Source organism: Salmo salar, chromosome 08, assembly GCF_965601325.2.
Source record: "Salmo salar chromosome 08, fSalSal1, whole genome shotgun sequence".
In the NCBI taxonomy this organism is placed as follows: Eukaryota; Metazoa; Chordata; class Actinopteri; order Salmoniformes; family Salmonidae; genus Salmo; species Salmo salar.
This window is the reverse complement of record NC_138298.1, coordinates 24,400,001-24,425,521: the sequence shown is the minus strand read 5'-3', so window position 1 is coordinate 24,425,521 and position 25,521 is coordinate 24,400,001. Positions and strand designations below refer to the sequence as shown.

General features: G+C 42.9%; 1 protein-coding gene across 3 annotated transcripts; it reads right to left on the bottom strand.

Annotated features, from left to right (window-relative positions):
* Nucleotides 1-496: 496 nt before the first annotated feature.
* Nucleotides 497-23,632, bottom strand: LOC106610301 (PC4 and SFRS1-interacting protein). Of its 3 annotated transcripts, none has more exons than XM_082978471.1 (17): nt 23,471-23,632; nt 22,711-22,802; nt 22,059-22,135; nt 21,746-21,884; nt 20,701-20,796; nt 20,142-20,243; nt 18,709-18,768; nt 18,259-18,322; nt 17,926-18,025; nt 17,299-17,497; nt 16,738-16,841; nt 15,921-15,976; nt 15,719-15,789; nt 11,002-11,103; nt 10,207-10,408; nt 1,628-1,724; nt 497-1,302 (listed from the first exon to the last, which is right to left on the bottom strand). In XM_082978471.1, exons 2-17 carry the CDS (start codon nt 22,780-22,782, stop codon nt 1,254-1,256), a joined length of 1,590 nt encoding a protein of 529 aa, XP_082834597.1. In that variant the 5' UTR covers nt 22,783-22,802; nt 23,471-23,632; the 3' UTR covers nt 497-1,253. The 3 variants fall into 3 exon arrangements, with proteins under 3 accessions (XP_082834597.1, XP_082834598.1, XP_082834599.1); XM_082978472.1 differs by having other exon boundaries at nt 497-1,307; nt 23,471-23,631; XM_082978473.1 differs by lacking the exon at nt 20,142-20,243 and having other exon boundaries at nt 23,471-23,631.
* Nucleotides 23,633-25,521: the final 1,889 nt, after the last annotated feature.

Here is a 25,521-nt window from a genome sequence, read left to right as displayed (position 1 = left end):
ACACTTCAATGGAATAATCTTAACCGATCTGTTAAGTTAGTGATGGCCATTTTAGACCGGAAAGCTCAGATCTGAGAAAAGATGTTAGGCTAATAGTTTTCCATGTGACCTGTGAAAAGATAACTGTTGACATGACACTACAGTACCATTGATAGAAGCAATTTATTTGAATGCATACAGATGAGGTCACTTGTATTTTGCAGTAGAGCAGAATGTTCTGTTTTCTCTTACCCTGTAGGCTCTTGCAACTTACTACAAGTGAGAAATGACAGACTCATGGCCTCCAAATTAATGGATTTTGAATAAGCTAGTCTAGGCCATTTTTGACTTAAGTGAAAAATATTAATTTCAGTTTTGATTTGGTCCTGTGAAGTGTAAACAAGTTTTTTTTTGTTGAAGTGAATCATGCAAGGGTGCCAATATATTTGACCACATTAAAAATGAATTACTCATTTGTTTCAAACAAAATAACTCAATTTATGTTACTGACAAAAGGTTACTGAACCAATGCTTTATTACAAAGGAGGCAAAACAGGCACAAAAATACTCTTATTTACATCATTGTCAGCAAATTGGAGGACTTAAACAACAGACAGACATTTAAACTTGGGTGTGCGAGTGGAAAAAAACTTTGGTACACAAGTAGTATTTCCTTTCTGTGCAAGAACAAAAATGTGCACCTACCCGGAGTAATATTGGTCAGTATTGAGTAAATTTTACTAAACTAACAAGTAATACAGACTCCTTCCAGTAACTACTGTATATTTAATCTATCTTGTAGAACTGAAAGATCTTGCAATGTCAAACGTTAAGTGATTTTAAAACAGACTATAATGCTTCCTTGACTCACTATTTTTGCCATGACCTTCTCAAACATGATACTGTCCATTTTTCACCATGTAGCAGAATAGTTTAAACAAAGTGAGGTCAGGGATGGGTTAGATATGCAAGTATTAAACATTTTCCTTGTGTAACCACTTTTTACTACCATCAGTTTAAAAACAGCCATAGTGGATGCGTTCATCATAAAATAATTAAATCTAAAATAGGACTTTGGAAGACACTGCTCTGTAGGGTTTAAGACGTGTTCAGACCAGAAAAGAGCCTGGATTTGTACTACTTGAGGGACATGATGTCAAAGCAATAGGAGTTAACCTCTTATTGGTGGTGTTTGGACTAGTGTGTCCAGGTGGGATCAGCACAGATCAGTCAGGACTCAGGAGCAGGTCAGCAGCACCAACATCCCCTTCAGTTTAGTCAGTCAGATGTTTCTTCATCAGGTGGATTCCTCTTGGGCCTTCACTACACTGCAGGTAAAGGGATTAGAAAATGGGACGGCAACTAGCACAGCACTGTTAAGAACGTTTATAGAAGTTAAACAAATGGGGATGTAACTAGCAAATTGACAAAATACGGATACTTTGAAAATTTGCTTGGTTTAGGACTTCTTGTTCATGAAACCTACTCAGATCCAAAGAGATACCGTGAACAGAGTGAGATGGAGGACATTCGCCAATGGCTTATGCAGGATTGGTTAAGTCTTGTGAGCAAACACAGACCTCCAAACACCCAGAACCTATTGGCCCCTGTCGGTCTGTCCATCCTCCAGTCCATCTGTAAGTCTTACCTGCTGTTATCTCCTGTAGAGGCCTCTTCAGCAGGCTTCTCCTTGTCCGACTCCTGCTTCTTATCATCAGGACTGGAGTCACCATTCATATTGTTATCTAGAGCAAGCGTCACACACACACACTTTCAGTTTCAGCCTGCATTAATAATCCAAACAGATAACCATCCTCTTGCCCAAACACACATCATTTTTCCAGCTCTCCTTTTACGACACCAACTCTGAAATCTCCTGGAGGAGTTAGGAGGGGGATGACGTGATACACTCATGCCTATATCTGGGCCAGGCGGAGACTAATCTGATTTTCCATCCATTGTAACTGCCTGTTTCATAGAGACACTTGTCTGAGGTATGGCTAAGTGGTACGGATGTGGTCCCGACTAGAACACAGCCCTCCTGATCATGTTAATACTTACGGAGGCCATCATAAAAAAAGGGCATAATGCCTACAGACCGGTCATAGTCTGAAAAGTTATAGGATCACAGAAATTGAATTCTATGGTGGTAAGGCTGCTGCTGCATTTTACCCTAAAGCCTTGTTCACATTGGCAGTTTGAAATGACTCAAATCCAAATTTTTTGCATACCTGATTAGAATCTGGTATTTTTCCTGCAGTCTGAACAACCGAAAATCACATGAATCTGATATTTCAAGTCACATTTCAAAAACCACCTTTGTATGTGGTTTGAAATCAGATTCAAATCTGTTCCCTGGCCATGTGATCAGTCAAATTTGATTTATTTCCTCTCAGGTGGTTTTTTAGACTGTTATTAGGCATATCTTGTTGCTTGCTGATACTCTTGACAGTTTTGACAAGAACATGTGGTAGCTAACTATTTTGTTAATTGTTTACAAACAAATCAGAGAACGTGCTAGAGAGCTAAACAGCTAGCTAGTTGACTGCTGTGGCTAGTCAAAAAGGACTCCTTTTCAAAGTTGGATCATATATACTGCTCAAAAAAATAAAGGGAACACTTAAACAACACATCCTAGATCTGAATGAAAGAAATAATCTTATTAAATACTTTTTTCTTTACATAGTTGAATGTGCTGACAACAAAATCACAAAAATAAATCTATGGAAATCCAATTTATCAACCCATGGCGGTCTGGATTTGGAGTCACACTCAAAATTAAAGTGGAAAACCACACTACAGGCTGATCCAACTTTGATGTAATGTCCTTAAAACAAGTCAAAATGAGGCTCAGTAGTGTGTGTGGCCTCCACGTGCCTGTATGACCTCCTTACAACGCCTGGGCATGCTCCTGATGAGGTGGCGGATGGTCTCCTGAGGGATCTCCTCCCAGGACTGGACTAAAGCATCCGCCAACTCCTGGACAGTCTGTGGTGCAATTTGGCGTTGGTGGATGGAGCGAGACATGATGTCCCAGATGTGCTCAATTGTATTCATGTCTGGGGAACGGGCGGGCCAGTCCATAGCATCAATGCCTTCCTCTTGCAGGAACTGCTGACACACTCCAGCCACATGAGGTCTAGCATTGTCTTGCATTAGGAGGAACCCAGGGCCAACCGCACCAGCATATGGTCTCACTAGGGGTCTGAGGATCTCATCTCGGTACCTAATGGCAGTCAGGCTACCTCTGGCGAGCACATGGAGGGCTGTGCGGCCCCCCAAAGAAATGCCACCCCACACCATGACTGACCCACCGCCAAACCGGTCATGCTGGAGGATGTTGCAGGCAGCAGAACGTTCTCCACGGCGTCTCCAGACTCTGTCACATGTGCTCAGTGTGAACCTGCTTTCATCTGTGAAGAGCACAGGGCGCCAGTGGCGAATTTGCCAATCTTGGTGTTCTCTGGCAAATGCCAAACGTCCTGCACGGTGTTGGGCTGTAAGCACAACCCCCACCTGTGGACGTCGGGCCCTCATACCACCCTCATGGAGTCTGTTTCTGACCATTTGAGCAGACACATGCACATTTGTGGCCTGCTGGAGGTCATTTTGCAGGGCTCTGGCAGTGCTTCTCCTGCTCCTCCTTGCACAAAGGCGGAGGTAGCGGTCCTGCTGCTGGGTTGTTGCCCTCCTACGGCCTCCTCCACGTCTCCTGATGTACTGGCCTGTCTCCTGGTAGCGCCTCCATGCTCTGGACACTACGCTGACAGACACAGCAAACCTTCTTGCCACAGCTCGCATTGATGTGCCATCCTGGATGAGCTGCACTACCTGAGCCACTTGTGTGGGTTGTAGACTCCGTCTCATGCTACCACTAGAGTGAAAGCACCGCCAGCATTCAAAAGTGACCAAAACATCAGCCAGGAAGCATAGGAACTGAGAAGTGGTCTGTGGTCACCACCTGCAGAACCACTCCTTTATTGGGGGTGTCTTGCTAATTGCCTATAATTTCCACCTGTTGTCTATTCCATTTGCACAACAGCATGTGAAATGTATTGTCAATCAGTGTTGCTTCCTAAGTGGACAGTTTGATTTCACAGAAGTGTGATTGACTTGGAGTTACATTGTGTTGTCTAAGTGTTCCCTTTATTTTTTTGAGCAGTGTACTTTGAAACTTTAAAACGTTTTTTTTTTACTAGGGGTCACTCATATTACCGCCACACCGGCAGTCATGACCGCAGTAAAATTCCACGTAACCGTTTGTGGTAATCTCCTTTTATGCACTCTGGACATGCTTTGGTATTACCCAACTTGCTAACTACCATCGGGTCCTAATGGCCTCCTACTCAGGTCTCTTTTGTCTCTCTAACCACTCTGATGTCAATGCAAATACAATTGAAAATCACATCAAGCATTTATCAAAACAGTAGGCCTATCTTACTTTTAAAACTCACCTCACGGTGAGGATTCATTTGAACAGTGTAAAACATGGTTGGACAGCTCTTTCTAAAGGTGAGGATTCATTTGAACAGTGTAAAACATGGTTGGACAGCTCTTTCTAAAGGTGAGGATTCATTTGAACAGTGTAAAACATGGTTGGACAGCTCTTTCTAAAGGTGAGGATTCATTTGAACAGTGTAAAACATGGTTGGACAGCTCTTTCTAAAGGTGAGGATTCATTTGAACAGTGTAAAACATGGTTGGACAGCTCTTTCTAAAGGTGAGGATTCATTTGAACAGTGTAAAACATGGTTGGACAGCTCTTTTTAAGGTGATGATTAATTCAAAACTCCCATAAGCATATTGGAGCTGATGTATAGGCTTATGAGCCCAGGCCCCCCCAAAAAAGAACATGGAATTAAGCTGTTATAAAATACATAAGCCTACTGCATATTACACATGCTAGAAAAACAAACCTGATTTAAAGATGTATTTGGTACATAATTGGTCTAGCCTATACAAATTCTAGTAATTGCTTTTCAGTGTGGACTGTATTATTATGCATACTGGATAGACTGGTTACCTTATGCTACGCTCCAAAATGTATACCATGAGTCTGGGAGAGAACGTACAGCCCTAGGCCATGCTGTTGGTTCATTGTGCAGGTCAGCTCACAGTTAGCCTACAATTAGTGAATTTGTATTTCATTTTGAATAGCCTAGTAATAGGGAATGTTCATAATTAATTGGGTGACATGCTTGGAGTGAAATAAGTATTCTTATATTTATTTCTCAGCTGCTCATATTAAAGCACATGCTGTCTAGAAACCCCAAGTAGCTTACAAAAACGAAACGGGCTGGTGGGAAAGTAGCTTACAAAAACGAAACGGGCTGGTGGGAAAGTAGCTTACAAAAACGGGCTGGTGGGAAAGTAGCTTACAAAACGGGCTGGTGGGAAAGCGCAGCCTCCATTCGCTATTCCAGTGAAGACAGATTACATATTTTTTCCCCTGCCCCTGTTCCTGCCCATTTGATAAATGGAACATTCTAAATCAAAACAAATGTTACATATTAGTAAAGACCAGATTAAATTGAGAATAGTCTGATGGTGAAAATATGATCAGTTGATGGGAACAGCTCTGCAGCCTGAGGCAAGGAACAGAGCGCACGCTTTTTTTGAAATACTTTTTCAAAATCATCCATAGCCTATAGTCGCATCATGCTGCCCATATATACGTTCTGATTTCTAAGACATTCTAATGTTTGTATCATTCACAACTAAAAAGTTCCCAAATAACTCTAAATCTAGCATATAAAAGACCAGTTTCAAATGGTCACTTTTATGCTCAACATACATACTTCATATGCACACTCGCTCCGTAATGGGAAAAATATCCTTTCTATTTTATGCAGCTAAGTTCAATTATATTCTTCTTACTATAAAATCATAGAACATCAAATAATGCGATGGGACTTCTATATTATCAGCTAAATGAAAAAGCCCATGGCATGGAGCATAGCCAGTTAAAACCTCTCTGGGCTAGTCCCACCCTAGTCAACAGCCAGTGGAATCGCGTGGCGCGAAATACAAATACCTCAAAAATGCTATAACTTCAATTTCTCAAACATATTACTATTTTACACCATTTTAAAGACAAGACTCTCGTTAATCTAACCACATTGTCCGATTTCAAAAAGGCTTTATAGCGAAAGCAAAACATTAGATTGTCAGGAGAGTACCCTGCCAAAAATAATCACACAGCCATTTTCAAAGCAAGCATATGTCACAAAAACCAAAACCACAGCTAAATGCAGCACTAACCTTTGATGATCTTCATCGGATGACACTCCTAGGACATTATGTTATACAATACATGCATGTTTTGTTCAATCAAGTTCATATTTATATCAAAAACCAGCTTTTTACATTAGCATGTGATGTTCAGAACTAGCATACCCACCGAAAACTTCCGGTGAATTTACTAAATTACTCATGATAAACGTTGACAAAATACATAACAATTATTTTAAGAATTATAGATACAGAACTCCTTTATGCAAATGCTATGTCAGATTTTAAAATAGCTTTTCGGCGAAAGCACATTTTGCAATATTCTGAGTACATAGCTCGGCCATCACGGCTAGCTATTTTGACACCCACCAAGTTTGGGGCTCACTAAACTCAGAATTACTATTAGAAAAATTGGATTACCTTTGCTGTTCTTCATCAGAATGCACTCCCAGGACTTCTACTTCAACAACAAAATGTTGTTTTGGTTCCAAATAATCCATAGTTATATCCAAATACCTCCGTTTTGTTCGTGCGTTCAGTTCACTATCCGAAGGGTAACGCGCGAGCGCATTTCGTGACAAAACATTTCAAAATATTCCATTACCGTACTTAGAAGCATGTCAAACGCTGTTTAAAATCACTTTTTATGCTATTTTTCTCGTAAAATAGCGATAATATTCCAACCGGGCAACGTTGTATTCATTCAAATGCTGAAAGAAAAAAATGGAGAAGTCTCGTGAATGCGCATCTCAGTCTCACTGTCCCCAGGCTGACCACTTACAAACTCTGCTGCTGTACTTTGCCCAGAGACAGCAGACACCCCATTCCACTTTCTGGCGGCTTTAGAGAGCCAATGGAAGGACAACAAATTGTCAGACAGGGCACTTCCTGTATGGAATCTTCTCAGGTTTTGGCCTGCCATGTGAGTTCTGTTATACTCACAGACACCATTCAAACAGTTTTAGAAACTTTAGAGTGTTTTCTATCCAAATCTACTAATTATATGCATATTCTCGTTTCTGAGCAAGAGTGTAACCAGTTTAAATCGGGTACTTTTTTTATCCGGCCGTGAAAATACTGCCCCCTAGCCCCAATAGGCCTACAGTAGCCTGGCCAACTCCTATGCTGTTCTTCTGAAATACATTTTCTTCATATCATGTTTCTTTAGACCTGACTAAAATAAATGGATTTATTGCGATGGTGTACATTAAGTTGATTTAGACTTTTTTTAAACGTAACTGTTCCAAAAGGGGCAAATCAGCAGCTTGTATGTGAGGAGGCATGGAGATGCTAAAGGTGTTTGTTAATTAACGGTCAATTACCGTGAAACCGGCAGTCTTTGCATGACAATAACCTGCTGACCAGATTTCATGACCTCCACAACCCTAACACTGATTTTGAACATTGAAAGCCAACTGGGAAATGTCCATGGCAGGCATTGTTGTCACCTTAGCTTGCTACTCTTCTGGAGTGATAGGAAGCACGTCACGAACACCACCCGTCGTTACTATGACAACTAGAGTAGCCAAGTCAGAAAATGACTGTTGTCTGAACACACACAATTCCAATTTGGTCACATGTAACTTGCCATTTGGACAGTCAGTATTCCAAAACAGACTTAAAAAAACTAAACTGATTTGTGCATTAAGGCCTGCAGTGTGAACAAGGCTTTAGTCTACGCACGTGGCCTAACCGGTCATAGAGGGTGGCCAATGACGTGACCAGAACACCAAAGCCTATATGATCAGTAGACAACACTCTTTTCATACAGGGATGAATGCACAATGCTAACGCCAATTTTCATTCCAATGAATCTCCCATTGACAACATGACGATTTATGCAAAAGTTGCGTGTATTTCCAGTCTGGATCCAACCCACCATAACTGATTAAATACAGTGTCAAATCATATGATGATATGCGGGCATACAGTGAGGGAAAAAAGTATTTGATCCCCTGCTGATTTTGTACGTTTGCCCACTGACAAAGAAATGATCAGTCTATAATTTTAATGGTAGGTTTATTGGCAGGCTGACTACCTGTTACGCGAGGGCAGCAAGAAGCCAAGGTAAGTTGCTAGCTAGCATTAAACTTATCTTATAAAAAACTATCAATCTTAACATAATCACTAGTTAACTACACATGGTTGATGATATTACTAGTTTATCTAACATGTCCTGCGTTGCATATAATTGATGCGGTGCCTGTTAATTTATCATTGAATCATAGCCTACTTCGTCAAACGGGTGATTTAACAAGCGCATTTGCGAAAAAAGCACTGTCGTTGCACCAATGTACCTAACCATAAACATCAACGCCTTTCTTTAAAATCAATACACAAGTATATATTTTTAAACCTGCATATTTAGTTAATATTTCCTGCTAACATGAAATTGTGTCACATCTCTAGCGTTCATTGCACGCAGAGTCAGGGTATATGCAACAGTTTGGGCCGCCTGGCTCGTTGCGAAGTAATTTGCCAGAATTTTACGTAATTATGACATAACATTGAAGGTTGGGCAATGTAACAGGAATATTTAGACTTAGGGATGCCACCCGTTAGATAAAATACGGAACGGTTCCGTATTTCACTGAAAGAAAAAAACGTTTTCGAGATGATAGTTTACGGATTCAACCATATTAATGACCTAAGGCTCGTATTTCTGTGTGTTATTATGTTATAATTAAGTCTATGATTTGATAGAGCAGTCTGACTGAGCGGTGGTAGGCAGCAGCAGGCTCGTAAGCATTCATTCAAAACAGCACTTTCGTGCGTTTTGCCAGCAGCCCTTCGCAATGCATTGCGCTGCATTGCAATGCATTGCATTATGACTTCAAGTCTATCAACTCCCAAGATGAGGCTGGTGTAAACAATGTGAAATGGCTAGCTAGTTAGCCGGGTGCGCGCTAATAGCGTTTCAAACGTCACTCGCTCTGAGACTTGGAGCGGTTGTTCCCCTTGCTCTGCATGGGTAACGCTGCTTCGAGGGTGGCTGTTGTCGATGTGTTCCTGGTTCAAGCCCAGGTAGGAGCGAGGAGAGGGACGGAAGCTATACTGTTACACTGGCAATACTAAAGTGCCTATAAGAACATCCAATAGTCAAAGGTATATGAAATACAAATCGTATAGAGAGAAATAGTCCTATAATTCCTATAATAACTACAACCTAAAACTTCTTACCTGGGAATATTGAAGACTCATGTTAAAAGGAACTACCACCTTTCATATGTTCCCATGTTCTGAGCAAGGAAATTAATCGTTAGCTTTTTTACATGGCACATATTGCACTTTTACTTTCTTCTCCACACTTATTTAAACTAAATTGAACATGTTTCATTATTTATTTGAGGCTAAATAGATTTTATTGATGTATTATATTAAGTTAAAATAAGTGTTCATTCAGTATTGTTGTAATTGTCATTATTACAAATAAAAATTAAAAGTAAATTCAAATAAAAATATCGGCCGATTAATAGGTATCGGCTTTTTTTGGTCCTCCAATAATCGGCATCGGCGTTGAAAAATCATAATCGGCCGACCTCTAGTTGACGCTCATCACATCTAGGATTTCTATCAGATTCCCAAGGAGGAATATGTAGAGCGTTGACCCTAACCACAGATACTGGGAAATATTTCTTCATCTTTCTGAAGGATTCTGTAGGCTAATCTGATCTGAGACCAGTGCTTTTGGACAACTTCTAAACCCAGCTATTGTGAGTGATCAGGTATCAACCACATGACTCCAAATTTCATTAGCCCACTGAGCTATAGGTCCAGACATACAGTCAGTAGTGTGTCACCAAACCACCTCCCTTACATTCATCACTTATCTGCCACTCCAAAAGACCCCAGTCCCACTCCCATTGTTGTGTTGTTCTCCCTGTTCTCGCTCAGCCTTCTTCAAAGCACCACTCTTGGCTTTACTAAGTTGACTAGTGTGCAGTTTACCAGTGTGGATATAAGAACAGAGCCCCAGTCCCTCTCTCCTCACAGTACCTGTGTTGTTCTCCCTGGCCCTCTCAGCCTTCCTCTGGGCTCCCTTCCTGGCCTCCTCCTGCTGCTTCTGCTCTGCTATGGACTTGTTGAGCACCTGGCTGAGCAGCTGGTCCCCCTCCCCCAGCAGGAACATGCTCTTAAACTTGTTGTACAGCATGGTGGACTTGTCCATGATGTCCTGGCTGGCCTTGAACCTTCGGATCTGCCCACCCATGGAGAGCAAACAGTAAATACAGGAGATATAGCTGGTCCCCTGTAGCTCAGGTGGTAGAGCATAGCGCTTGCAACGCCAGGATAGTGGGTTTGATTCCCGGGACCAACCATACGTAAAATGTATGCACAAATGAGTAAGTTGCTTTGGTTAAAAGAGTCTGCTAAAGGACATGTATTAGAATATCAATAGCATTTCACTTATTAAATCTCCAGATCTGGCAGCAAAGAGCAGTATGTACATGGGGTATAAAGTATGCACGAACATATAAACATGCACCCACAGTTGCATACAATTAGCAGATGTTCTTATGTACTCTTATAATGTGATGACCTAAGCAGAAGGAGAGGGCCAAGTGGCAGCAGGTGTGAGTCTATGTAGGGGAAGCTCTACCCTCAACCCCAGCAGTCAGGGTCATCACATGAATTCTGGGACACTTTTAGTGACATTCACACTTCAACATTAACTCAGGACACAACAGCTGTGTGGAGAGACTAGCATAATGATTGGTCACTTGGTTTATGGTGAAACAAAAGGCATTGAGAACAGTGTGTGTGTGTGTGGGCAGCTCTGACAGACGTTACCTTTTTGAGTGTTGCAATGAGGTCTGAGTGTTTCTGCAGGTGCTGGGTGGTGACCTGCAGCATGCCCAGCTCATCCAAAGCCACCAGACACTTCTTCACATCCTACACACACACACAGAAAAGAGAAGCAGACAAGAGACAGACACACAGAGAACAAACTATTTATCTTCTTCAACCAGGTGAGTAACAGCCTATTAAACAAAAATAGGTCTTACCCCCCAAAAAAATAACAACAGTATTGTGCAAGGATGGGGTCAATTCCATTTCAATTCAGTAAGTTAACTGAAATTGGCCATAACCCTTGCTGGTTGTGTCCCCAGTATAGCTGCTGCTGCTGGTTGTGTCTCCAATATAGCTGCTGCTGCTGGTTGTGTCTCCAATATAGCTGCTGCTGCTGGTTGTGTCTCCAATATAGCTGCTGCTGCTGGTTGTGTCTCCAATATAGCTGCTGCTGCTGGTTGTGTCTCCAATATAGCTGCTGCTGCTGGTTGTGTCTCCAATATAGCTGCTGCTGCTGGTTGTGTCTCCAATATAGCTGCTGCTGCTGGTTGTGTCTCCAATATAGCTGCTGCTGCTGGTTGTGTCTCCAATATAGCTGCTGCTGCTGGTTGTGTCTCCAATATAGCTGCTGCTGCTGGTTTTGTCTCCAATATAGCTGCTGCTGCTGGTTGTGTCTCCAATATAGCTGCTGCTGCTGGTTGTGTCTCCAATATAGCTGCTGCTGCTGGTTGTGTCTCCAATATAGCTGCTGCTGCTGGTTGTGTCTCCAATATAGCTGCTGCTGCTGGTTGTGTCTCCAATATAGCTGCTGCTGCTGGTTGTGTCTCCAATATAGCTGCTGCTGCTGGTTGTGTCTCCAATATAGCTGCTGCTGCTGGTTGTGTCCCCAGTATAGCTGCTGCTGCTGGTTGTGTCTCCAATATAGCTGCTGCTGCTGGTTGTGTCTCCAATATAGCTGCTGCTGCTGGTTGTGTCGCCAATATAGCTGCTGCTGCTGGTTGTGTCTCCAATATAGCTGCTGGTGGTGGTTTTGTCCCCAATATAGCTGCTGCTGCTGGTTGTGTCCCCAGTATAGCTGCTGCTGCTGGTTGTGTCCCCAGTATAGCTGCTGCTGCTGGTTGTGTCCCCAGTATAGCTGCTGCTGCTGGTTGTGTCCCCAGTATAGCTGCTGCTGCTGGTTGTGTCCCCAATATAGCTGCTGCTGCTGGTTGTGTCTCCAATATAGCTGCTGCTGCTGGTTTTGTCCCCAATATAGCTGCTGCTGCTGGTTGTGTCTCCAATATAGCTGCTGCTGCTGGTTGTGTCCCCAGTATAGCTGCTGCTGCTGGTTGTGTCTCCAATATAGCTGCTGCTGGTGGTTTTGTCCCCAATATAGCTGCTGCTGCTGGTTGTGTCTCCAATATAGCTGCTGCTGCTGGTTGTGTCTCCAATATAGCTGCTGCTGGTGGTTGTGTCTCCAATATAGCTGCTGCTGCTGGTTGTGTCCCCAGTATAGCTGCTGCTGCTGGTTGTGTCTCCAATATAGCTGCTGCTGCTGGTTGTGTCTCCAATATAGCTGCTGCTGCTGGTTGTGTCCCCAATATAGCTGCTGCTGCTGGTTGTGTCTCCAATATAGCTGCTGCTGGTTGTGTCTCCAATATAGCTGCTGCTGCTGGTGGTTTTGTCCCCAGTATAGCTGCTGCTGGTGGTTTTGTCCCCAGTATAGCTGCTGCTGGTGGTTTTGTCCCCAGTATAGCTGCTGCTGGTGGTTTTGTCCCCAGTATAGCTGCTGCTGGTGGTTTTGTCCCCAGTATAGCTGCTGCTGGTGGTTTTGTCCCCAGTATAGCTGCTGCTGGTGGTTTTGTCCCCAGTATAGCTGCTGCTGGTGGTTTTGTCCCCAGTATAGCTGCTGCTGGTTGTGTCTCCAATATAGCTGCTGTTGGTGGTTTTGTCCCCAATATAGCTGCTGGTGGTTGTGTCCCCAATATAGCTGCTGGTGGTTGTGTCCCCAATATAGCTGCTGGTGGTTGTGTCCCCAATATAGCTGCTGGTGGTTTTGTCCCCAATATAGCTGCTGCTGGTGGTTTTGTCCCCAATATAGCTGCTGGTGGTTGTGTCCCCAATATAGCTGCTGGTGGTGGTTTTGTCCCCAGTATAGCTGCTGGTGGTTGTGTCACCAATATAACCGCTGGTTGTCACCAATATAGCTGCTGCTGGTTGTGTCACCAATATAGCTGCTGCTGGTTGTCACCAATATAGCTGCTGCTGGTTGTGTCTCCAATATAGCTGCTGCTGGTGGTTTTGTCCCCAGTATAGCTGCTGCTGGTGGTTTTGTCCCCAGTATAGCTGCTGCTGGTTGTGTCTCCAATATAGCTGCTGGTGGTTTTGTCCCCAATATAGCTGCTGTTGGTGGTTTTGTCCCCAATATAGCTGCTGGTGGTTGTGTCCCCAATATAGCTGCTGGTGGTTGTGTCCCCAATATAGCTGCTGGTGGTTGTGTCCCCAATATAGCTGCTGGTGGTTGTGTCCCCAATATAGCTGCTGGTGGTTTTGTCCCCAATATAGCTGCTGCTGGTGGTTTTGTCCCCAATATAGCTGCTGGTGGTTGTGTCCCCAATATAGCTGCTGGTGGTGGTTTTGTCCCCAGTATAGCTGCTGGTGGTTGTGTCACCAATATAACCGCTGGTTGTCACCAATATAGCTGCTGCTGGTTGTGTCACCAATATAGCTGCTGCTGGTTGTCACCAATATAGCTGCTGCTGGTTGTGTCACCAATATAACTGCTGGTTGTCACCAATATAGCTGCTGGTTGTGTCACCAATATAGCTGCTGCTGGTTGTGTCACCAATATAGCTGCTGCTGGTTGTGTCACCAATATAGCTGCTGCTGGTTGTGTCACCAATATAGCTGCTGCTGGTTGTGTCACCAATATAACTGCTGCTGGTTGTGTCACCAATATAACTGCTGCTGGTTGTGTCACCAATATAACTGCTGCTGGTTGTGTCACCAATATAACTGCTGCTGGTTGTGTCACCAATATAACTGCTGCTGGTTGTGTCACCAATATAACTGCTGCTGGTTGTGTCACCAATATAGCTGCTGCTGGTTGTGTCACCAATATAACTGCTGGTTGTCACCAATATAGCTGCTGCTGGTTGTGTCACCAATATAACTGCTGGTTGTCACCAATATAGCTGCTGCTGGTTGTGTCACCAATATAGCTGCTGTTGGTTGTGTCACCAATATAACTGCTGCTGGTTGTGTCACCAATATAACTGCTGCTGGTTGTGTCACCAATATAGCTGCTGCTGGTTGTGTCACCAATATAGCTGCTGCTGGTTGTGTCACCAATATAACTGCTGCTGGTTGTGTCACCAATATAGCTGCTGCTGGTTGTGTCACCAATATAGCTGCTGCTGGTTGTGTCACCAATATAGCTGCTGCTGGTTGTGTCACCAATATAGCTGCTGCTGGTTGTGTCACCAATATAGCTGCTGCTGGTTGTGTTACCAATATATCTGCTGCTGGTTGTGTCACCAATATAGCTGCTGCTGGTTGTGTCACCAATATAGCTGCTGCTGGTTGTGTCACCAATATAACTGCTGCTGGTTGTGTCACCAATATAACTGCTGCTGGTTGTGTCACCAATATAGCTGCTGCTGGTTGTGTCACCAATATAGCCGCTGCTGGTTGTGTCACCAATATAACTGCTGCTGGTTGTGTCACCAATATAACTGCTGCTGGTTGTGTCACCAATATAACTGCTGCTGGTTGTGTCACCAATATTGCTGCTGCTGGTTGTGTCACCAATATAACTGCTGCTGGTTGTGTCACCAATATAACTACTGCTGGTTGTGTCACCAATATAACCGTTTTGCCCATTTGAGAACGTATGTGTTGACTGGGAATAATGGTCTATGTATGGACATGACTAAGTCACTCAGGACAAAAGCATCTGCTAAATGGCATATTATATGTCACCCAGAAAGACGTCTGGTAACAGTCAGGAAGGTGTCAAGAGGTCAAGTGAACTCAATGACAACTAGTGTTCCCCTTGTCCACACTGGTACTCCTTGTATATAGCCTCGTTATTTGTTTTTATTGTGTTACCATTTTATTTAGCAAATATTGGTCTTACTTTTTAACTCTGCAGTGTTGGGAATGGGCTCGTAAGCATTTCACTGTTGTATTCGGTGCACGTGACCAATACAAAATGGGATTAGATGTTTCTCCTCCCATAAATATGGTGTTGTTGGTGTTGTTTGGGAAGGGGTGGGGTTGAAGGTTAAGAGTAACAGCAGAGCCATCCGTTGCAATAGACGGACACACAAAACTTTCAACTTGAAATACCATTGCATAATAATTTCACCCTCGGTCTAACCAAAAAGAGCAGCTTCTTTTTCTTTAAGCCTCATGTAAACCCAGACAGAAACCTGATGCTTTACTCAATGAACTTGTCTGCTCTGAAGACCTGAATCCATCACAGGTCAAGATAAGGTTCAACTAGACTCTGGCGTCAGTCAAAGTGTGACGGCCACAAATGTCAAACAAAACCAAAAACACCCTTCAGCTTACAATGGCAAGGCTAGGAGGATCCATTAAACTGTCTCCCAACTAAAACCTACAGTGATTTGAAAGCTTCTTCTTCTGCAAAAAGTGATAGTGTAAAATGACCCCAGTGATTGTCCCTTGGGTAAGGGCTATGTAGAAGGCAGGGTCTAGGTTTAGGGCAACTTACTGGGTTGTCAATCTTGAGGGATATTTTGATTTCTCCGTGCAACCTCTGCAGCCTCGATTCTGTGGATATCTCTGCGATGAAGGAAACAAAAACCGACATCGGTCATGACTCGTTCATGAAAGCCAGAGTTGAGCTATCTCGACAGAGGACAAGTAGCAATGATCTTCATAATGTCCATGAGAAAACACCAACACACTGTCACCTTTCTTCTTGTCTCCTTTCCTTTCATCCACTTTGTTTCCATTGTCTTTGTTTTGCCTGAAACACAGAAGACAATTAACGCACCAAATCAACTCAGGTCATGTGTCCATTTCAATTTGAAGTTCACATGCAAATGACTTACCAAAAACCTCATATGTATGTACACACACACACACACACACACACACACACACACACACACACACACACACACACACACACACACACACACACACACACACACACACACACACACACACACACACACACCCAAACTGAACTGCCAGTCGTTTTAAGAGTGGCACCACTGAAAACTCCATCAACATAACAACTGGAGATCATTTGAGATGGCTGTACAGAACAGGGAACCCAATTCCCGCCCCATCCAGACCCCTACGGAGTGTTTTTAATGGAGACTTCTGCCCAGCGCCAGCCAGGCAGGGCCCTTGTGACCTGTGCACATGGAATGACCCTCATGTCTGACATCCAATTCTGTCACTCCCCTGTCCTCCCGCTGCGGCTGCCATTCGACATAAACCCTGACCCTGCCATCTTGTCACAGTGACCTCTGACACATGGCATTCTACACACCCGACTGTCACGTCGGGAGCCAGTTTTAGGTGGAGCAGTAAAAAATAAAATCACTAGCCATTGAAAATGTATAGTCCCCGTGTGGGGTGATGTGGAGCCCCCGTGTGGGGTGATGTGGGGCCCCCGTGTGGGAATGTGGAGCCCCCATGGGATACTAAATAGAAAGGTGAGTGTTGGGAGATAGATAAGATCGATAAGACGGATGGATAGACAGATGGTTGCCTTACTCTTTCTGCTCGTCTTGTTTGCGTCGTTGACGATCGTCTTTGTCCCCTGTCTCGGTCAGAGTGGGATGCTGCCGCTTGCGGTCTCCCGCAGCCCCCTTGCTCTTCTAATGGTTACATTGGTTAACGGGGTGGAGAAAGAGATGCTGATTGGATGTACATACATGTAGACATGCTTTGCTGACACCGTTTGTCATGACATGGTTTCACTGTGTAACTGTCTGCTCCACTAGGCTATTTAGGGCACACTCTGTTATAGTGGAAATAGTAACTAAATTAGAATAACTAGTTCACTACTTTTGACCAGAGCCCCAGGCAACCTAATCCCTATTTAGGGCACATAGGGAATAGGGTGCCATTTGGAATGCAGCCCAGGTGTGACGAATTTAGCCAATCCCTGTTGGTGAAGTGATTGATTGTGGTTCACCCTCTCCAAGTCCCAAATGGCACCCTATTACCTGTTTAGTGCACTATTCCCTATGGGCCCTGGTCAATAGTAGTGTACCACAGAGGGATTAGGGTTCCATTTGGGACACTTCCCCTGTCTGGTTGTGGAACACCCACCTCCTGGTCCTCCGAGTCAGAGGAGCTCTCCTCTTTGGTCTGTCTCCTCCGTTTAGCATCAGGGTCCTTCTTCCCCTCCAACTCTCTCCCTTTGTTGTCTTCCTTCTTTCTCCTCCCGTCCAGCCTCTTCTCCTCCTCTCCTCTCTTGGACTTGTCTTCCGGCGTCCTCTTTCTCTTTCTCTCCGACTCAGCAGTGTCCCTGAATGGAGAGAAACGTCTTTTAGGAGTTCTTTTACCCAGGAAAGTCAAAGCAATGTTGCTCAATGGTAGCTACAGTAGTGTTGAGCCGCTGTTGTTTTTCTGACAATTTAACAGTCCGTTAATGATGGATTACTAGTGGATCCTTTAAAATCAGCAGATGGGTCTCATTTAGAGATTCTATTAGAGACATAGAACTGAAATACACATTTATTGTTCTTGTAAATGCACATTTGCTCTTATTGTATGTATTTGTGTGTGTGTTTGTCTGTCTGTATGTCTCTTGCTCTAGATTAAACTAATGGTGACTCCAGTCCTGATGATAAGAAGCCACAGTCGGACAAGGAGAAGCCTGCTGAAGAGACCTCTACAGGAGATAACAGCAGGTAAGAAAGACAGATGAACCATAACCACATAATGCAACTGTACATGTCACTGCCTGAGCCCTGGGGGTCCTGCTGCTGGAGTAGGAGCATCTTCTCAGCTTTGGTCTTCCTGCCTCGCCGCTTAGGAGTGGGGCCCTCTCCACCTGGACACACACACAGGTCATAGAGTTTGTAGTTACGAGTTGTCATAATGAGGGGGGACACTACTGTCCCAATACAGATGAGCGCTATGCAAGCTGTTTTCCATTACTTTGGTTGTTGTTTTACCCTTTGACAAAACAATAGAGTGCCTGGGGTAGGTCTGCTGTCTTGCACACACGCACCCAACACCTGCAACAGTGGGAAAGGTAGAGGGTTGCATTGACAGGAACTGTACCTTGAGGGCTGGATGTGGGACTGTTGGCAGCGTCCTCTTTCTCAGAGTCGGCCTCTACATCACTCTGACAAGAGACACAAGACACCGAGTTTAGTTTCAAAGTGATTGACAAGTTGTATTATGTCTAGATTAGGTTAATTCATGTTATACTTAAGCAATAAGGCCCGAGGGGGTGTGGTATATGATCAATATACCACGGCTATGGGTTGTTCTTATCCATGACGCAACACAGAGTGCCTGGATACAGCCCTTAGCCGTGGTATATTGTCCATATACCACAAACCCCAGAGGTGCCTTATTGCTATTATAAACTGGTTACCAATGTAATTAGAGCAGTAAAAATAAAATATTTTGTCATACCCGTGGTATACGGTCTGATATACCACGGCTGTCAGCCAATCAGCATTCAGGGCTCGAACCACCCAGTTTATAAATGAGGATATGGGATACCTTTTTCTTCCTTCTTCTCTTGGGTTTGGGAGTGTCTGTAGATTCCTTTGGTGTGGGGTCCTAGAAAAAACACACATACAGATGCAGTCAAATAGATTAGCACACTTTGCACTTCACAATGCAGTGCAATGGAGTAGAATGTTCTGCTTTTCTTTTCAATTGCTATTTTTACCCTGTAGGCACATGAAACTTAGCACAGGTGAGAAATTACAGTAAACAAGTTTCATTGGCTCCAAACAAATGAATTTGATCAATTTAATCCAAGCCATTATTTTACTTTGAAGTTAGAAATCTTAATGTATTTATTTTTTGTCATGTACAGTTGTAGTAAATCAAACAAATACACGTGTAAACACCAAACTCTTTTTCAATTTTAACTCATTTTAGAATAAATAGTAAATCATACAAAGGTGCCAATATAAACCATGCAAGGGTGTCAATATATTTGACTACATCTGTATTGTAATAATTCCCTCCCAACTGTCCTTGCCATAAAATAGGGGAAGTTGTGTTTCAGCCACATCTAGTGGATTACTGTGGTATTACACCTACCAAGTCAGCAGGCAAGAGTCTAGTTCCCAAGTCCCAGAACAGTTCCTATCAAATGAAGGATCAGTCATTGGCGCAAGAGAGCAACTTACCTTTCTCCATAGCGACATAGAATGCCATGCAAAAATAAAACATAAATACGTTGCTTTAACTGATAAGAATTGCTGTAGTTCAGCCCACCAATTAAAAGCTTGATAAAAACACCACAAGGAGTGAGGGAACAACACGTGCCACTGATCAACAATCAGGCCTCGATGCCTGAATCAGTAAAACAGTCTAGTACATCAAACCTTTAGGAGGTGGGAAGGAAAGGGAAGGAACATGCATTCAGGTCATGCAAATTACATTTAACATACCACATCTAATTCACAAAAACATTTACCCATTTATTTACATTTTTATGGTGAATGACCACTCTCACTAAACACAACATTTGCGTGATCCCCCATAGTGAGAGCCCAGGTTTGTTCAAAATGAATGACAGTGGTTATTTTAAGGACACAATCACACCACCATCCATCTATTCTATTAAAGACAGGTACTGAAAACTCCTCTCTCTTTGCCCTGCCCTCTCACCATTCACTACAGTGAAATAACCCTGCATACCCCTATCCTCTCTGTAGTTCAGTGGTACAGTTGTAAAACACTCAAAATACTACTGTTACCAACAGAAAAACCAGGCTAGCTAAGAAACAGAGGGAGGATACGGCACCAAACCATCACCTTACGGCTTTGCAATGGTAGTCGTGCAAGCCAATGGTAACACAGTTGCCTAGCAATAGGAACAAAAAAAACACGACCTATAAAATGAAAATCACCAGGTGCCAAATCATGCTTTCCCTAAGTGGGGTGGGTAACCTATCCCATCATGCAACAGTACGTACATCCTGGCCCTGGGGCTGTCCCTGTTCAGAGACCTGCATGCCCCCATCCTCCTCCTCCTCATCATCCTCCTCCTGTCCAGCCTCACTCTCAGCCCCCGACACCTGGGTAACCATACCAAACACACAGGGCCCAGGGTATGGGAGGTTAGTTATTTAGTGGGGCCAATTGACAGCTAGACAGAGAGAGAAGTTGGGCCCTGTCTCTCCCTTGACTTCAGTCCTTCGCTCCCAGACAATTCCACACGTAATTGGGATTCAGCTTGGACAAACAACTCTGGTCAAGTACTAGTAATATACCCCACAAATAACATTTGCCAATTCATGATTTGCCTCCTGGGTTATTACGACACAAAGTACGGTACCATTGGCAAAAGGAGACAACATCAACAGCAGACACATTGGTACAAGAGCGCACAGCATTTAATGTTACGTAGGCATGGTGCTAGTCAAGAAAGTGAGGTTAGTCAGTATTCTATGGTGTTCACGTGAATAACACAGTAAAGTCCATATAAAAATAATGGCCTATGAATTAAGGTAGATGGTAGAATGGTTAGCTTACTTTGGGTTTCTTCCTCTTCTCATAATCTCCCTCCTCGTCCCCTTCCGGGTTACTGTCAGAGTCCTTCTCCGTTACGTTATCCGACAGCATCATTTGCTAATCAAAGAAAACCAAACATGTTACCCAAAACATTCCTAAATCACAGACCTAGGAACAGACTACTTTAACCCCAAAACCCAACCTTAAAGGGGAAATCCACATTTGAAACAATAACAAAAAGGGGTCACTTGTTTTGGTAAACAGCTGAGGGATGGGCCTTGAGAAATAGAATATTCCCGCTCTCGCATTCATAGGCAGAGCTATGGATGCAAGGACTGATCATCCATGATATCCAAATGATAGATTTAACCACATATTTTGAAGCCATACAGTGTGTTTACATTGACTTAAAAAAATAAATATGTTATGTTGAGTTAAACAAGCTTATATTCTGGGTTCTGATGGGGTATGACATTTGAACTAAGCTCATGAGGCATTTATAAGTTATATTCTTCAAGAATCAATGGCTATATATCATTAATTTAACAGTCCAAAAACTGATGTAGCAATAGTAGACTGCCCCTTTAACCATTAGGGCAACCCCACCTACATAGAGAACTCCAGGGTCATGTTCATTAGGCACCTAATGGAAGTAAATTGATTAATGTACTGATTGTTGTGGGAGCTAGCACATAAGTATTTCATTGCACCGTTTATACTTGCTGTAAACTGTGTACGTGACAAATAAAATTAGATTTGATGGGCTAGCTAAAATGCTACAGTTGTCCCTGACCCGACTCTCAACGTGCAACCTAGACGGTCGCGGATTAGGCCCCCCATCTTCCCCGCTTTTGTTTCTGTCTGTATGATGCCTATTAACTAGACCATTAATAGGCATCATACAGTACGTCTTAGAGGTGCTTAGAAATACGTAAAGTACTTTTCATATGGCTCTGAGGCCAGGCTGAACGCTCAGATTCATTTTCTGTTGCATAACGTCTTCCGTTGTGTGCCCTAATGAACACGAACCAGAGCAACATGACAAAAGAGAGGCGATAAAACAAACCTTCTCTCCATTCAGCTCCACCTTTGGGTTGTTCTCAACCTCCCACAGGCCTTCGTTGAAGCCCTTTCTCTTGTTAGGCTTGGCATACTTCTCTTTATTGGGCAGGTAGGGATATATATCTTTGGGGCCGAGGAATGCACTGCAATAGAGGAGGAAAGTCAATGCTTAGATGCTTTTCTGGTGCTCAAACTGATATGTATATTGTACACAATGCCAATATCAAGTACTGATGTATTGTTCAGATAGAGGGTGTAGTGTATTGTAGTATAGTGTATGGGTGAGACAAAGGGAACTACTGTAGCTAACTTCTTACGTTTCATGGGTACCAAAGAAAAAGATGGGAAACTTCATGTTGGCCGGCTTCACAGCGCCATCAGAGTAGTCATTAATCTGGTAGAAAGGGAAAGAGCAGTGAATTGATTAGCCTAGTATGCGCATGTCATGTAATTGGCAGACAATTCAAAACACCCATCTTTAATAAATGCCCTATGTGACAAATGATCTGTGTAACAAGTGCTTTAAGTGTTCAAAATAAGTTTAGAATGGAAGTAACAACTCTATAATACCATGAAATAAGACAAAAATGACTATAAGTTAGAGCTGGGCCGATAAACCGAAAATAATCGACAGACCATACCCATCACTTATCACAGGCATTTTACTGATATCGTTCATTACGATAAGTAGCCTATACTAGAGAAATATGAAGTTTGAAATGAAATAATTGTGCTAATATGAGTGATTGTTAATGGGACAATTGATGTCTACAACCATCAAACTAGTAGCAGTAGATTAAAAGGATAATACATCAAAAAAACAAATGTGGTGCACATTGTTATTATAAATGTATCATAATTGCATCATTTCAGGCAATTTATAACGATATGGATTTTTTTTCGATCTCGCCCAGCTCTACATACGTCGTTATGGTAAATGGAAGTAACTTGTCTTGTGTATTGACTTACCCTGGCAGGCCAGTGAGGGTAGCCCTTCATCTTCGCAAAGATCAGGTCACCAGGTTTGTAATCCCGAGCCATTCTTCTTGCGACGTACCGCACTATGTTGACACATGTGACCAATCAAATTTGATGTGATTTGATATAATAATAATAATAATAATACACAGATCATCTACACGGTGCAACTTTAGCCTACATACACAGAAAGAACAGCTAGATTAAATGCATCAAGAACTACTAAAAAGCCAATTGAGAAAATGTTTACAGGACCATGCACCTACCTATTGCACACCTGAATTAAGTTTCAGATGTGGATCCATTCTACAAGAGTCCGACTCAGAAGACATGGATGATTCGTGCATAACGGTGTGGGTATGTAGCAAGGGCACTAACCCTTACCTCCACGCATTAGCCCATCGGCTCGTACACACAAACAGAAACGTGGACGAATCCAGTTTCATTCAAAATGCCGATTCTCCCGCGACCCATGAACAGGGCATTACATATGTTTACATGTAGATACATTTTCATGCTTGTCAAAATGTGTTTAGTGTTTAACCTAGTGTTTAGATACAATGTTTCCTTTTCGCGACATTCTAGTATTTTCCGGTGACAACATGAACATGCGCTGTCTTTCTAGCTTTGACCTCAGTTCAAAACGAACTAATTCATATCGTTAAGAAAGGAATTTGATTGTGTGTATGTTAGTATCATATTCACAAACATTTTGAATGGTGTTACCTAGAAGAAAATGTAAAATGCTTACCAAAGGAGTACTATATTCGTAGCTAGCTAAGCAGCCAACACAAGTTTTCCTGCTCCCGCGCAACACGGTAATGGTTTTACCATAATAACTCTAAAATAGGGTGAGCTAAAATCCTAAACACAAAAATTATAGTCTTTGCAATGTGTATCTTGATCTTTTTACGTGAAGAAAGTAATTTAAGTGACGTTAATTGTGCTTCCGGTGTGCACACAGTTGTATTTGTAGATGTAATCAATGCAATACAATTCATGTGGATGAGGTACACCCCTCCTATAAGGTGCAAGTTTAGGAGAACTGCGCAAGTACATTTCCTTGGTACTGATGCTGCATTCTGTTATTATGGTTGTTATTATGGTTGACCAAGTCCGCATCTGATCATTTTGACAGCTATTGCAGTTGACTTGAGGAACTATACTTTCCGTTTTCCGCAAGTTGCCTCAAACTGAAATATGAGTTTGTCTAATACCCCAAAATTGGACTATGTTATCACATACTAATACATATCACTCATTTGCAGGTAAGAGCATTTGGTAAAGCGTTTGCCTGACTCCTGCGTGAAATAACTTTATATTGAAATTGTTGGCTACTTTGGATGTCAACGTGGTCATTATAGCTGTCTTCATATCTTACAGAATGCTGACATGTAGTGGAGTATTCTAGTCTTGCACCAGTTCAGGAAATCACATTCCTTACTGCTTGCTATTCATTGCCCTCCAGTGGTGAAGATCTGTACTTAGCCCTACTAAAATACCACTACAGGAACTGAGAATTGTTCCCTCACTGCTCTTTCATTGTATTATAGTATTTAGTTACATTCTCTTTTGCATCTTCTGAATGTCTCATTCATTCAGGAACATACATGTTTGGTTATGCGTACGTTGTAGTGCAGGGGTGTAGTGGTAAAAAGGGTATATAGACCCTATTCACACAATTAAAAAGGTTTTAGTTTGAGTTTATCTTCCACTACATCACTGAGTTGGAATTATCAGAGGTCTCGTCTAGAAAGGTGAATCTCTGTGCATTGACAACAGCAATGACATCCCATCAGGAATCCTAGGCCTGCGACTGCTTCCTCTGACACCACCAGAACCGTCACGACTACTTGAACCTTTCTACTGTTGAATGAAAACATCAGGAAGGACTGAATGAAGGTGACCTAGGTGTGTGTGACCACCAAACACAGGACAGAACAGGTGTGTGGTGTGTGTGTGTGTGTGTGTGTGTGTGTGTGTGTGTGTGTGTGTGTGTGTGTGTGTGTGTGTGTGTGTGTGTGTGTGTGTGTGTGAGAGAGAAGGACAATAGGAGTAAAGGAGATACTGATGAATGTGAAGGACAGGCATGTCACCCCAGAGAGGGGGATTGGGGAGGAGAGAGATGCCAGAGGAGGAGAGAGAGGAGAAAAGCAGGTCGGGCAGGCCCCAGGAATAGCACAGAGGAGCAACCAGGAGGAGGAGGACCCCTGCCCAGCCTGTAGGGTGAGAGACCTTGGTGTTGGACCTGAGCCAGCTCAGTGGGGTTCAGACACCAGGCCAAGTGGGGATGGAGGTAGGTAGGGAAGGAAGGAAGGAAGGAGGGGGGATGGACGGATGGAGAGAGGGAGGGAGGGAGGGATGGACGGTGGTAGTGTGTCTATCTACCCTTCACCCAGGCAGACGAGGTGTTGGCACCACATTCCATGCCTCTTTCTCTCTGGAGCCCCATGATGTCCTGCTATTCTCACTGTTGATGCTCCATATCACCTAGTGACATTCAGAGTGTGTGTACATTTACTTGGCGAATAAAGGTGATTCTAACATACCCTTAAAATAATAACATACACTTAACATAATAACATACCCTTAAATTAATAACATACCCTTAAAATAATAACATACCCTTAACATAATAACATACCCTTAAAATAATAACATACCCTTAAATTAATAACATACCCTTAACATAATAACATACCCTTAAATTAATAACATACCCTTAAAATAATAACATACCCTTAAATTAATAACATACCCTTAACATAATAACATACCCTTAAATTAATAACATACCCTTAA